Source organism: Felis catus, chromosome A1 (assembly GCF_018350175.1).
Source record: "Felis catus isolate Fca126 chromosome A1, F.catus_Fca126_mat1.0, whole genome shotgun sequence".
NCBI lineage: Eukaryota > Metazoa > Chordata > Mammalia > Carnivora > Felidae > Felis > Felis catus.
In genome coordinates this window covers 22263283-22278921 of record NC_058368.1, presented here as the reverse complement: position 1 = coordinate 22278921, position 15639 = coordinate 22263283, and the positions used below count along the sequence as shown (strand labels likewise).

Genomic DNA, 15639 nt, shown 5'->3' with positions numbered 1-15639 from the left:
CACCAATTAAGGTCTCTCTCCGAAGATTCTACTGAAACTGCCCAATTCATTAAGTGTTCTTCCCTCAATGGGAAAGGTTTTCTTTCTCATATTTCCTGGTTTTGATTTGAGAAAAGATGGAGGAGGTGTCATAAAATGAGAGGAGAGAAATTTGGCTGAAGGAAATGGAACAGAGAATAGTGATTTTTAAAAAAAAGATGGAAAATGGTCTGGGTTTTTGACCACATATACAAGTAATCGTATCAAATGATTATTTTAAAAAGATGTGTGCCATTAAGTTTGAAAACCTGAAAGTGTAATAGTGGCCATGAGTAAAATGCTATACTTCAGATTATTCACCTTTTTTCTAATCTCATTAAACTATAAAATTTTAAATAAGGTTCCATGTTACATTCTAATAAAATGCAGTAGTGGCACACTCCTTGTAAAAATTTGGTGGTTTTGCTTTCAGGAGCACACGTGGTATTTCACATTTTAATTGGGCAAAATGGATTTTTAAATAATTGAAACTGTACTGATTTTAATTTTTTTAATAAACTAAATATCTTTCCTGACTACACTTCAAAAAAAAAAGTCTGGCTTACACAATTGATTTGCCTAGGACACCTTTTTGTTTTAAAGTGATATGCAAATACATAAGTTTGGCACATATCCTTATTACACAAATTCTGTACTAGTGGAATCTGAACATGGTTATAGTTGGTAAAGTAAAAAGCTGTATAATTTCATAAACTACCACAAATGGTAGCACATAATGTAAATCTTCTGGAAATGCTTATTTATCAGACAGTGAAATGTTCCTTTTTTTCCCCCAGAGGAGAAGAAACCAGTGTCACTTTAAATGATCTCAAGCCAGCTACAGATTACCATGCAAAGTAAGGAACTCCTGTGTATTGCTCTAATATGATATCGTATAGGTAGTTTTTTAAAATGATTTCATTAAAAGCGTAGCATATAATTTAAGTACTAATTTTGGATTTAAAACATGGAATATGTTGGCTTTGGTTTTTCTTTTGGTACAAGTATTAATACATTCCAAAAAAAAACAAAAACCAAAAACATTGCATTGGAATGTTATATTGAAGGGTTAATCATCCTGTTTGTAAGATTTTTGGATTGGAATGAATATATAGATAATAATATGTCTACATATCTAATTTATCACATGGAAAACTCCCAGCTTTTGAAATTTTTACTGAACAGAAACATAAATAATATTTGGCTTGTACTTAATGTATTTTTACTACATCCTGTTCCAGAAAGAGTTTGGGATATTAAAACTCTTAAAATTTCACAACATTTAGGGGCGCCTGATTGGCTCAGTCAGTGAGTGGAGTGTGTGACTCTTGATGGAGGGGTTGTTCGAGCCTTGCGTTGGGTATAGAGATTACTTAAAATCTTAAAAAAAAAAAAAATTCACAACATTTAACTAAGAAGTAACTTAAATACTGTTTTATTCTGCGTAGTTCTATTATAAATTACCAACATTTTCAGCCTTCCCAGCTGTGAGTCATTAATGTGTACTTGGTTAGTCACCTCTGTTTTAAAAAAAAAAGTATTTGTGGTTAGGATTATTCCTATTAAACTATAAAATTAAATCTTTAATTAGACTTTCTGTGGGTGAACCCTAAGTATTGTCCATCTGAGTACTTTTCAAACTGTAGATTGCAACCCATATTGAATCATGAAATTTTGTGGATTAGATTCAGCATTATTTAAAAGAAATAATCAAATAGAATGGAAAGTATCTGTATATTACCCTTAGGGATATTGTTTCAGGACTCTTTCCTTTCAAGTATGTGTATGAGAAAGTACATAATCACACATACAGTTTTGTCACAATTTAAAATGTGTTTCTTACTTTGGGTTGCATTAAAAAAAAGATGAAAGCCAAGGGTCTATCCTATCTTTCTTTTTTTTAAGGGCCATCCTTTACTTCTAATGCATGTGTTTTCTTTTTTTTTAAAGACTTTATTTAAGTAATCTCAGGGCGTGTGGGTGGCTGAGTTGGTTAAGCATCCAACTTCAGCTCAGGTTATGATCTCACCATTCATGGGTTTGAGCCCCACATCAGGCTCTGTGCTGGCAACTCAGCCTGGAGCCTGCCTTGGATTCTGTGTCTCCCTCTCTCTCTGCCCCTTCCCTGCTCACATTCTGTGTGTGTGTGTGTGTGTGTGTGTGTGTGTGTGTGTGTGTGTCTCAAAGATAAACAAACATTAAAAAAAAAAATTAAAGGGGCTCCTGGGTGGCTCTGTCGGTTAAGCACTGACTTCAGCTCAGGTCATGATCTCACGGTTTGTGAGTTCAAGCCCCGCATTGGGCTCTGTGCTGACAGCTCAGAGCCTGGAGCCTGTTTCAGATTCTGTGTCTCCCTCTCTCTGCCCCTCCCCTGCTCATGCTCTGTGTCTGTCTGTCTCTCAAAAATAAATAAACATTAAAAAATCAAAAAAAAAAAAAAGTAATCTCTATACCCAACATGGGGCCTAAACTCAAAACCACCAAGATCAAGCTACCAACTGAGCCGGCCAGAAACTCCACCCATGTTTTCTTGATAGAATATTTAGAGGGCACCTTACTAATTTCCAAGTACTTAAAGGTTGATGGCTGTTGAAAGTAGGATACTGTGATTCTGCTGGTTAAAACTATATATTTTATCACCATAGAGTCCAGGCAGAATATAATTCTATAAAGGGAACTCCTTCAGAAGCTGAAAGCTTTACCACCTTAAGCTGTGAACCTGATGTACCTAATCCACCAAGGATAGCCAATCGGACCAAAAATTCGCTCACTTTGCAATGGAAGGTAACAATATTCTTTAGAGTATTTCCAACTGGACGTTTACTCCTCCCACCCCCACTAATATTAAATGTCAGTTGTTGTTGTTTTTTTTTTTTTTTTTTGATACAAAAAGAACTCTAAGCTAACTTGCTCCTCTTCTTTACATATAGTAAATGGGCATTTGTTGTATCTTTAAGTAATACTCCTAATGGCTTTTCTTCACTATATGTAAATATAGCAGAAAAGATTCATATATAATTATCAGTCCTTATTGTACTGGACATGGGATAACATTAAGAGTCTCAGCAGTGCTTCTCAAGCTCATCCCAATGTCTTTATCCTGAATTTTATCCTAAAATGGGGTTTATAATAACTAGATTCAGAGTTTTAAAAATATCAATATGATGGCTTAAAGGAATATTCCATTAAATACTCTGCATTTTAATAGAATAATATATATGTTAACATATAAATGTTTAGGTCCACCTGCACAAGGAGATATAATGAAGTAAACATATACCACAGATAGAACTGGTAACTCAAATACCACATATAGCATTGTCATTGGAGACATGATTTGCTGAAATGATACACGAGTGTTAGTAAATTTTTGAACAAAATTAAGTACAGTCTTTCTCAAATTGCAGAGTAGTTATATTTTGGCAAAATCCAGTAACTTAAAACTATAGAAAAAAAATACCTTGTAAAATGAAATTAGGTTCTAGGCTCTGATAATTATAAACAGATATTTCACCTACGTGGATGTCCAGGAAGACATTCAGAGAAGTCCTAGAGAAAGAGAACAATTTTTCATTGTGTGTATTGCCCCATGCTGTGCAGAACCATTAGCATCCTTGATCCCCAGTCCTAAAAGTCAGCCTTTCCTCCCTCTGCCCTTATTGTGATAGTCAGAAACACCCCCAACAAAATGTATAAACATCCCCCAGAAGGGAATACCATAGCAACCATTGATTTGCAAAGAGAAAAATAACTGCTAGTCTTTATTTAATTATCTGCTTATACCCAAAGAGTAAAACTCAGGGATAGCTTTCTTTCTGAAAGATTTTGAAAATTTGGAGCGTACTACTTGTTTGGGGCTTGTTAGTCCTTAGTTCTTTTGAGGATATTAGATGCTTTATGTAGGAAGAAGTACTCAAGTGCTGTTAGCACACATAAATCAGACAAGTATGTTCTACATACATTTTCATGTGTGATTAAGTATGACTAATTTTATTTCATGTCAGAGTAGCATTTTGTTTGTCAGTATGCTAAGGTTCTTTCCTTTTGGTAGGATAGTTAGGGTAGCAGCCCAGTGACCTTCATGTAGGTTGGGATTTCTGTAGGGCACTGCTCTTTATTCTAAAGATAAAATTGAATTTTGAAATTTGTCTTTAACAGTATCCTAGCAGGTCTGTGTAGGATATAAACAGTGCTACCTCTTTGTGGCCCACACAGGTTACCCAGGCTTGTACTCTTCAGAAATGGCCCTATATATACATGGTAATCAGCATGGTTGGGGCTACTTATTTCGGTTGTTTAAAACCTCCATTTCCTCTTCTGTATAGTTTGGATAACTGTTGTAAAGAGCTGATATAAGGATTAAATGAGATAATGTAAAACACTTTACACTTAATAGATTCCCCTCTATCTTGGAGAAATGGTCACAGGTTATTCAAGGTGTTACTATAGGCATGCTTCTCCCAAGGACTCAAGGAGAATCCATTTCCTTGACTTGAAAAGCTTCACAAAATAAAGTAGAAGAAATTAAGGAAAATAAGTGTGCAACAGACTAGAACAATCTGGAGGCATTAACTCTGGGGAAGTATATTTTTATATCACACACTTGTTTTTGAGACTTGCAGTCTTTATCTTGGGATTCTCTTCCTCTGCTGTGTAAGAGTTGAATTTCCCAGGGTTTCAGTTCTGCCCCATCCCTGCTGTAGTCATTTATAAGTGCCATTGCTGTGCCAATCAGTGAGCTACTCCTGTAACTTACGTAGCAAATTCTGGTCATGTTAACCAGTTAAAAATTATACAGTTTTTTGAAATTTTGAAACATAAGGGGCACCTGGGTGGCTCAGTCGGTTAAGCGTCCAACTTCGGCTCAGGTCATGATCTCACTGCTCGTGAGTTCAAGCCCCGCCTCAGGCTCTGTGCTGACAGCTCAGAGCCTGGAGCCTGCTTCAGATTCTGTGTCTCCCTCTCTTTCTGCCCCTTCCCTGCTTTCATTCTCTCTCTCAAAAATAAATAAACATTAAAAAAATTGTTTAATTTTGAAACATAAGATCTGTATTGATGTTTCACAGATAATTGGGACCTCCATGTTAGAAAAGACTCTTCATTAAAAATTTGACCATCTTTGATTGCTATTAACATGGTTGCCAATATTATATAAAAACTAGATAGAGTCCAGAGAATTACAGTTCTCTGGAGAACTTTTTGAAAAGTCAAGCTTATTTGGGGTACCTGGGTAGTTCCATCACTTAGGCATCCAACTCTTGATACCAGCTCAGGTTATGGTCTCACAGGTTTGTGAGATCAACCCCCTGTGTTGGGCTCTGTGCCAACAATGAGGAGCCTGTTTGGGATTTTCTCTCCCCACCCCCCCCCCCCCATCTGCCCTTCTCTCTCTCTCAAAATAAATAAATAAACATTTTTTTAAAACTAAGGTTTTTTAATTTTTATAACAGGAGTTTTAGAGTCACTTGTCTTCAAATGAATGAAGTTATAAGGAGAGTAGTGATCGGTTGTTCTGCATCTAAAGTGAGGACTAAAGAGAGGAAACAAGTTGAAATTGTAGAAAGAAAATTCAAGTAGAAACAAGGTTGAAACTCTTGAGTTCTAGAGTGATTAAATACTAGAATAAAATGCTAAGGGAGACTGAAATTTTCACCACTGAAGATTAGCAGATTGATGAATGAGCAGTCTTATCTTAGGTAACGGCACATTGTGTCTAGAAGCAAAGATCCAGACAGTGTGCCCCTTGGAGTTCTTCCCTGCACCCTGGTTCTTTCACTCTGGTGTATTACATAGTATACTTTTAGATTGTAAAATGAGTTTTAATGAAAATGACAGGATCAATCCTAGGAACTTAAAGCTGATAAAAACCTTCTGATAAAAGGCAAAGTGATTTTTTTTTTTTTATAATGGATCATAAAAGTTAAGCTCGTTCTTGCTACAAGAGATTGTTTGCCGTTCAGAAAAACTTGAGTAGCCTCTTGCTTTGTTTTCTTTCCTTGTATTTAAAAGGATTGTGAGGTTATAAATACATATGTATCTATTCTCTGTGCAGTTTTTCTGGAGTTAAGTCACAGAGAACATCTGTAACACAATCAGTTCCTCAGATTAGATCATCACAGTATCTTTTACAAATGTACTAATTTGTACTCATTTTGTTTTTTGGTGTTTCTTTTAGGCACCTAGTGACAATGGTTCTAAAATCCAAAGCTTTATTTTAGAATGGGATGAGGTGAGTAAATTGAATCTTTTTAAATTAGGTGAAAATTATGTGTATATCCTCAAGCAGAAATAATTTGTTACAATAGTTTTTTCCTCTTTTAAAACATTATGAATGATTTGGGTAGTACATGACTGAATTAATGGTGTTCTTAGACAACATTACTGACTGGAACCCCCCCCCCATGTTTTATTTTGTTTTTTGTTTTTGACTCAAACCCCTCAAAGTTGTCAATTGGGTAATTACCTTGACGAAGGAATATTTTTTTTTTCACATCAGCCTTACAGGCAAGTGTACTCATTTACTGTGACTAGTTTAACAAATTACCACAAACCCAAGGGTTTAAAACAAAATATATTTATTCTCTTATGATTCTGGAAGCCAGAAATCCAAAACGGCTCTCTCTGAGATTAAAATCAAAAATGGCTCTCTCTGAGATTAAAATCTCTGAGATTAAAATGTCACTATAGCCATGCTTCTTCCAGGAATTCTAGAGAAGAATCCATTTTCTTGACTTTACCAGCTTCTGGAGACTCTCTTCATTACTGGGTCATTACCATGAATCCATGGCTACATCTGATAGATAGCCTTTTCTACCCCTGCTGCCATTATCACATGGCCTTTTCCCTCTAAAAAAGACACTTGTAATTCCATTTAGAGTCCACCTAGATGATCCAGGATGATCTTTCTATCTCAAGAGTTTTAACTAAATAACATCTGTACAGTCCCTGAACATTCATAGGTTCCAGGGTTTAGGACCTGGATATTTTGGGAGGCCATTATTCAGCCTACCACAGCAAACATACTGAGCTTTATTATTTAGTATTTTGTTTTACTGTCATTTATCATGTTCTCTCTTGCCCTGCTGCTTTTCTGCAGCTGAGTGGCCAGAGGGAATAGAAGAAATTTCATTGATAATTTGGTATTTTCAGCAGTATACAGGTATACCTTGGAGATATTGCAGGTTTGGTTCCAGCCAACCACAATAAAGCAAATATCTCAATAAAGCAAGTCACATGAATTTTTTGGTTTTCTAGTGTATATAAAAGTTATATATACAAGGGGCGCCTGGGTGGCTTGGTCGGTTAAGCATCCGACTTCGGCTCAGGTCATGATCTCACGGTCCGTGAGTTCGAGCCCCGCATCGGGCTCTGTGCTGACAGCTCAGAGCCTGGAGCCTGTTTCAGATTCTGTGTCTCCCTCTCTCTCTGCTCCTCCCCTGTTCGTGCTCTGTCTCTCTCTGTCTCAAAAATAAATAAACATTAAAAAAAAATTTTTTTAAGTTATACATACACTATATTGTAGTCTATTAAATGTGCAGTGGCATTATGTCTTTTAAAAACAATACACATAATTTAAAGGGGCGCCTGGGTGGCTCAGTTGGTTAAACTGACTCTTGGTTTAGGCTCAGGTCATATCTCACAGTTCATGGGATTGAGCCCCACATCAGGCTCTCCACTGAGAGCACAGAGCCTGCTTGGGATTCTCTCTCTCCCCCCTCTCTCTCTCTCTGCCCCTCCCTTGCTCACACACGCTCTGTCTCTCACAATAAATAAACTAAAAAAGTAAAAATACTTTATTGCTGGGGCACCTGGATGGCTCAGTAGGTTAAGTGTTCGACTCTTGATTTCACCTCCCATCATGATCTTAGAGTCATGAGATAAAACCCTGGATTGGGCTCTGGCACTGGGTATTGAGCCTGCTTAAGATTCTCTCTCTCCCTCTATCACTCATGTGCTCACTCACTCTCAAATAAATAAATGAACTCTATTGCTAAAAATTGCTAACTGTCATCTGAGCTTTCAGTGAGTCAGTCTGTTTGCTGCTGGAGGGTCTTGCCCCCATGTCGATGGCTCCCGACTGATCAGAGTAGTGGTTGCTAAAGGTTAGGGTGGCCTTCACAATTTCTTTAAAAAAAAAAAAAAGACAACAATGTGTTTTGCTGCAAAGATTGACCCTTCCTTTCATGAATGATTTCTCTATAGCATGTGATGCCATTTGATAACATTTTACCAACACTAAAACTTTCACAACTGGAGTCAGTCCCTTCAAACCCTGTTGCTGCTCTATCAACTAAGTTTATGTAAGATTCTAAATCCTTTGTTGTCATTTCAACAATCTTCACAGCATCTTCACCAGGAGTACATTATATCTCAAGAAACTACTTACTTTGCTCATCCATACAAAGTAACACTTCATCTGCTCAAGTTTTATCATGAGATTGCAGCAGTTGAGTCACATCTTCAGGCTCCATGCTTCTAATTCTCGTTCTCTTGCTGCTTCCACCACACCTACTGTTACTTCCTCCACTGAAGTCTTAAAACCTCAAAGTCGTCCACGAGGGTTGGGATCAACTTCTGCCGAACTCCTGTCAGTGTCTATAGTTGGACTTCTTCCTTTAAATCACTATAACAAATAATAATGAGAAAATTTGAAATATAAGAATTACCAAAATGTGACACAGAGACACAAAGTGAGCAAGTGCTATTAGAAAAATGACACCAATAGACTTGTTGGATGCAGGGTTGCCACAAGCCAGATTTTGTAAAAAAACAGTATCTGTGAAGCTCAATAAAGTGAGGTGCACTAAAATAATATGCCTATATTATAAGAGTAATGAGGCACAAACAAGTTTTATTTTTACATTTTAAAGGTTTTTTATTCCAGAAGTTTTAAAAGAATTTAGAATTAGGAAATCTATTACTGCATCATAGTAATTTAGAAGAAAATACATATGTTGATAAATTATGAAAAGGTATTTGATAAAATTTAGCACTTACCTCAGTTAAAACTCAAATTAGGAATAGAAAGATAATTCCTTAACTGACAATTATTTTTGTATCAAGTGAAATACCACCACTAAACAATAAAAGCATTTCAGGGGCACCTGTGTGGCTCAGTCAGTTGAACATCTGATTTTGGCTCAGGTCATGGACTCATGGTTCATGAGTTTGAGCCCCATGCCAGGCTCTGTGCTGACAGCTCAGATCCTGGAGCCTGCTTCTGATTCTGTGGTTCCCTCTGTCTCTGCCCCACCCCCGCTCATGCTCGCACGCACACTCTTTCTCTCTCTAAAATAGACATTTAAAAAAAAATTTTTTTAAGCATTTCAGTCAAAGCAGAAACAAGTCAAAAGTTGCTGGTTCCCTCCTTTATTTAGTATTAATGCAGTATGATTTAGAACTAAAACAAGAAGTACAGCCATGTAGTGGCAGGGCTGGGGGGGGGGCAAAATTATCATTATTTACAGATGGTACAATTTTCTATTTAGACAGCTTAATAGAATCAACTATACACCATTAAAACAGGAGAGTGTAGTAAAGCAGCCAAATACAGACTGAAGGTTTTCTTGAAGCAGAAGTCACCCTAAAACCACCCTTTAAATCTACCAACACAATGAAGAAAAATGGTTAGAGAATAAGAAATTTGTCCATTTTATGTAGCATCCTAAATTTCTGAAACTCTGTAGTTGTCCTGAGCTGCATACTTTCCTCTCTCCCATTCATGCTTTCGCTCTCTCTAAAATTAAAAAAAAAAAAAAAAAAAAGTTATTAAAAAAAGATGTGTGTTATCTCAACTTTCTCTTGAGATCCATGATGGTCATGTAACAAAGATGATTTATCATGTACACTAGCTGATGTTACTGTCCATCAAGGACAAATTGATGTGAATTTGTCTTTTTACAATAATATACATGATATATAATAACCAGCCATTTTTTAAATATATAATAATCAGCCTTTTTTTTTTTTTTTTTAGGGAAAAGGAAATGGAGAATTTTGTCAATGTTACATGGGCTTACAGAAGCAATTTAAAATTACTAAACTGTCACCAGCAATGGGTTGTAAATTTAGACTGTCAGCCAAAAATGAATATGGCACAAGGTAAGATACATTTTAATGTAAATATATTATTTAGTCAACTTACATAAATTATTCGGAGTCCAAATTATCCACTAAAAATTATGCTTTAGTTTATCACTCTTGGTAAAGATCTGTTACTAGCTTAGCAAAAGCTGTAAGAGAATATGTTAGTTACATAAATTGCAGTTTTAAAAGAATGTTAACTCACCTTTTAGGTATCTGATCTGGTTACCATAAAAATATTATCAGATCTAAGATATATTACTTGGATTATAATTAGTTATCAAAAACTGTCACTTTCAAAAAAAAATTCCATTTATCAGAAATGAGTTCTTTAGCTATAAAAACTTTTATTCATTCATTTTTAAAAACCATTTGTTTCAACAGTGGTTTTAGTGAAGAAGTCTTCTATTACACTTCAGGCTGTGCCCCTTCTATGCCAGCAAGTCCTGTATTAACTAAGGCTGGTGTTACTTGGTTATCCTTACAATGGAGTAAGCCCTCAGGAACACCATCAGATGAAGGAATTTCTTACATTTTAGAGATGGAAGAAGAAACTTCAGTAAGTACGAATATGTATTTTAAGTAAGAGTGTTTAAAACATATTTCAGTGTGGCATTAATACTTGTAAGTAAATAGTGCCACAATAGTTCGATCTTTCTCTAAATCCTTTGAATCCTTGGTTGGTTATTGTTGAGGAATATTGAGGAGTGAGGAAGAATTCAGTCTTTTGTTTTCTTGATGTATAGGAGCGAGTTTTGTTTTTTATGTACGTTTGTATGTACGTTTGTGCCTAGGAACAGCATAGACTACATTTTAAATATATATGTTTAGGGAAAATAGAGGAAAAGATCACCACAGCCTTTTAGCCTAAGCAGCTCTAAAAAATAAGGAAATAACGTGTCCATCTTTTCCAGCTGTTTTCATACATTGCTTTCCCAAATGCCAGAGAAGATTTGAAGAGAGATTATAAGATTATATAGTGCAGCCAGAATGTAGTTTCCAGTGATTTGTCTCTTATGAGCTAGAACAAAGCTGAACATGAGTTAGGATGTCTTCTATTAGTTCTACATAGTTTCGTAGCTTTTCAGAGCTACTTTAAAGCAGTATGAGTCAAAAATAGCATTGATCCACTCCCAGCTATATACCCAAGAGAATTGAAACAAGTGTTTATACAGAAATTTGTACATGAATGTTCACAGCAGCATTATTCATAATAGCCAAAAAGTGGAAACAACCCAAATGTCTATCAACTGATGAATGGATAAGCAGAAATGTGATATATCCATACAATGGAATATCAATTAGCCATATAAAGGAATGGAGTACTGACACATGCCACACATGAATGAACCTTGAAAACATTATGTTAAGTAAAAGAACCTAGTCACAAAGACCATATATTGTGTGATTCCATTTATTATGGATATAGGCAAATCCATAGAGACAGAAAATATACTAATGGGTGAGAAAAGAAGGGAAGTGACTGCTAACCAATAAATAAAGTGCAGGCTTTATTGTGGGATTAAGAATTTAATGATGGTTGCACAACCTTGTGAATATACTATAAATGATTGAATTTCATACTTCAAAATGGGAATTTTATAGCATGTGAACTATATATCAACTTAAAAAATTTCAAATAACATTGGGAAAGTAGTAAGGGATTGTTACTGAAGCGATAAATAGCATTCCAAAACCTAAGTGACATCCCTACCTGCCAGCACAACCAACCATTCATTTATTTACTTAAACACACCTATGTGTTTAGGTCAAGTTTAAATATAGTTCTTTTTAGCTCTTGCAACATCTGTCTAGGAAATTCTGTTAGTTCTAGGCATATGCTTACTTATGGTGAAGTCACCATTGGCTCTGACTTTACCCTCAGCATGAAGATTGTCTCTTGGTTACTGTATTTACTCGAAATGAGGTCTCCTTCATGCTACAAACATTCACTAGCATTTCTGGATTTGTCCATTGAAGATAAAAGTACCAAAGTGAGGAATACACTTAACAGAGTGTTAATCACATTGTAAACAGAAGATGAAGAAGACCTAGATCTTTTTACATGTTTGTTATTCCCCATATTTCTGCTGTTAGATATCTAAGGGAGGCTTATTTTCCCTTTCCAGGGATATGGTTTTAAGCCTAAATATGATGGAGAAGATCTTGCTTACACAGTGAAGAATCTCAGACGTAGTACAAAGTATAAATTTAAGGTAAGCTTTGAAAGCCCTTAAAATATTTGTTTGTTCTTATTGTTCCTATTGTTCTAAAGCCAAGTACATACCTCACTCCTTTGGTTTTAAATCTAAAATAATGAGCATCACTGCTTTACTTTCTTACTATGTAACATTGGTTATCAAACTGTATATATATTTAAATTTAAAACAATTTTAATGTTTTATGGGACTTTTATTTGTATAATGGGAACAAACATCTAAATGTGGATGTTGGGCACCTGCTTGGCTCAGTTGGTTAAGCATCTAACTCTGGTTCAGGTCATGATCTTACAGCTCGTGAGTTCGAACCTTACATCGGGCTCTGTGCTGACATCTCAGAGCCTGGAGCCTGCTTCAGATTCTGTGTCTCCGTCTCTGCCCCTGTGTCTCCTTCTCTCTCTGCCCCTCCCCTTTCTCTGTCCTCTCTCTTTTTCTCTCTCCCTCTCTCTCTCTCTCTCTCTCTTTCAAAAATAAACATTAAAAAAAATTTTTTTAATGTGGATGTTGTTAAACATTCAAAATATGCTTTTTTGTCAGGGGATATCAGAAAAAGTAATGCTATTATTTTCTTGGTACATTATATCAAGCGGTGCACAGTTTCCATTTGTCCTGTTACTGGTAGTCAAAGATTACATCTACTGTGTTTCTTCACTGTAAAGCTGTTCTTTTTCCCTTTGTAATTAACAAGTATTTTGTAAATACTGTGTGAACACTTTGTTTTTCATCACTTTCATCTACTAGCTTTAACACCCATTGATAATTTTTGCCTGAATCAGTTATTACTATGATTAATGGTTGCCAAGTGGTGATTTTAATTTTATCATTCCTTCTACATCTATCAGTTGGCATCATACTATAAAGAAAAGCTTTCTCTTATCATATATGTCAGTATGAACTCATGAATTCCTGTTAATTGAGTGAGTTATATTTTGTTACTATGATTATCATTTATGAGGCTCACATTGTTTCAAATTTGGGAGCTCCTTTGAGCTGCCTTTCAGATTCTTTTGAAATGTGCCCTCCCCCCCCCCCCCCCCCCCATCATTCTTTTGAGCCTTTCCTTTCTGGCACATGATATTCCAGTCTCCAATCCTTCAATGTCAGGATTGGTCATTTCTCAAAGCACCTGGGTCCCTTTAGTGGACCGTGGTATTTAGAAGCCAATATCTGAGTACTAAGTATACTTAATGCTATACGGTTTTGCTACTCCTGGGCGTCCTCTCAATGGACAGAGCTAGGAACTATATGTATGTATGAATGTAATTTGGTTTTGTGTGTGTGTTACATGATAGTAGAATTCTAAGAATTTTAATAATTTACCAATTATAAAGACCTTAACAGTTCTAAAGTCAAATATAAAAATACTTATGAATTATATTGCTGTACAATTTAGTAACTTGAAAAAACAGGCATTTATTTTCTCACAGTTCCTGGGGGTCAGGAATTCAAGACCAGCTTAGCTGGGTGGTTCTGATAGAGGGTTTATGTGAGGTTGCAGTCAAGATGCCAGCTAGGGCTGCAGTCACTTGAAGGTTTGTCTGGGGTTGGAGGATTTGCTCCCAAGTTCACTCAAGTGTTGGTAGCCTTCATTTCCTCTCTGACTGTTGGTCAGAGGCTTCAGTTCCTCACCAGATGGGCTTCTCTGTAGCAAAGCTACACACTGTGATTTCTGCTAGATTGTATTAGAGGCAAGTCATTAAGTGCAATTCAAAGGGAAGAGGAATTAGCCTTTATCTTTTGAATAAAGGAAATTCGAAGAATTTGTGGACATCTTTTTAAAACCCAAAGAATAGTAAAAGAATACGTAAATCAAGCTCATCAAGTATCATCAGATTATAGCTTGTTCCTGTAATGACTCGTTTAATATCAAACTGTTACAGACTTACACCTGTATCCCCAGAACTGGCTCTCAAAGGGGATTGACTATACCTGAATATTCTTCATATATGCTGAGTCCCTGTTGTAGACATTCTCATATAAACAAGCCATCACAGTCTGAAAACTTTTACTTTATCACTTGATTGAGCTTATCTGTCATCACTTTGTTCATTAAGCCAATATCATTAGGTATCAAATATCAATTATTTTATGTCTTTGTGTTTTCATCACAGGTTATTGCTTACAACTCAGAAGGTAAAAGTAACCCAAGTGAAGTAGTAGAATTTACTACATGCCCTGATAAACCAGGTGTACCTGTGAAGCCATCAGTTAAAGGAAAGATACATTCACACAGTTTTAAAATAACTTGGGGTAAGATATGCGTATTTGTACATCATTACTGTTATATTTGATTGTAATGATTTGAATATTAGGATAATTTTTAAGATAGTTGAGTACAGTTGTTAGCTGAAGCAAGTTTAATTGGAAATGTGAGAATCATTCATTGTTTGAGGATCTCTTTTGTAGAAAACTTTACACTCACACAAATACAAAGTTCATATTTGATACAGAAGAACTTGGAATCTGTGGTAGGACTGTGAGCAGAGACAGCACTGTGTGAAGTGAATGATTACTGAAATTGTAGCTAAAGTCACCTGAGTCATCCTGGCTCTCCTGAGAAATGAAAATCACTTTTACTCATTTAAAACAAACATTTGTTAGGGTGCCTGGCGGGCAGAAGAGCGTGTGACTTTTCATCTTGGGGTCGTCAATTCAAGCCCCATGTTAGGTATGGAGAAAACCTAACCTTAAATAAGTAAAACTTGAAAAAATAATAATTATTATTGAACACCTTATATACTATTTGTTGCAAAATCGATAGATTAATGAGATGCTGGTATTAATAAAAAAAGCACTGCGGGTGATTCTTTTTATTTTTTAAGCAATCTTAGGTTTGGTATTCCACTTACTAGGATTTTCTGTCATTTTTAACTATGTATTTTGCCTAATACCACTTTTACTTCTTTGGATAGACCCACCAAAAGACAATGGAGGTGCAACCATTAATAAGTATGTAGTGGAGATGGCAGAAGGTTCTAATGGTAAGAATAACTATTAAAAATTAATAGCTTTATACCAGTATGCCCCTACTCTTCATGACTGTACATTTTATATGATCTGTTTTCTTTCACTCTTAATTTTTTCCCTTTGTTTATACCAGTTAGAATTTTGCCTGTTATGATCCACTTAAAGTTCTAATCTCTAGAAATAGAGTGAATCAAATGTAAGAATGCTGTATACCTATATTATTACTTTTATTTTTTTAGTTTATTTCTTTCTCATGAGTTTGCCTTGCTCAGTTCCAGTATATCTAAAGTTTTCTAAACTTTCAGTTAGATTTATAACCAGACATGTCAGAGAAAAATTAATTTCTAAAATT

The 15639-nt window shown here is 35.6% G+C and overlaps 1 protein-coding gene across 6 annotated transcripts in view; it reads left to right on the top strand.

Moving 5' to 3' along the window:
• FNDC3A (fibronectin type III domain containing 3A) overlaps window positions 1-15639 on the top strand; it is a 146101-nt gene that overhangs the window by 109700 nt on the left and 20762 nt on the right. For all 6 annotated transcript variants that reach the window (XM_023251406.2, XM_023251397.2, XM_045052765.1 and 3 more), the window contains 8 exons: window positions 816-875; window positions 2664-2802; window positions 6194-6247; window positions 9995-10119; window positions 10486-10660; window positions 12231-12317; window positions 14432-14570; window positions 15233-15301. In XM_023251406.2, the coding sequence (XP_023107174.1) occupies window positions 816-875; window positions 2664-2802; window positions 6194-6247; window positions 9995-10119; window positions 10486-10660; window positions 12231-12317; window positions 14432-14570; window positions 15233-15301 (848 nt within the window). The remainder of the gene's footprint in view (window positions 1-815; window positions 876-2663; window positions 2803-6193; window positions 6248-9994; window positions 10120-10485; window positions 10661-12230; window positions 12318-14431; window positions 14571-15232; window positions 15302-15639) is intronic.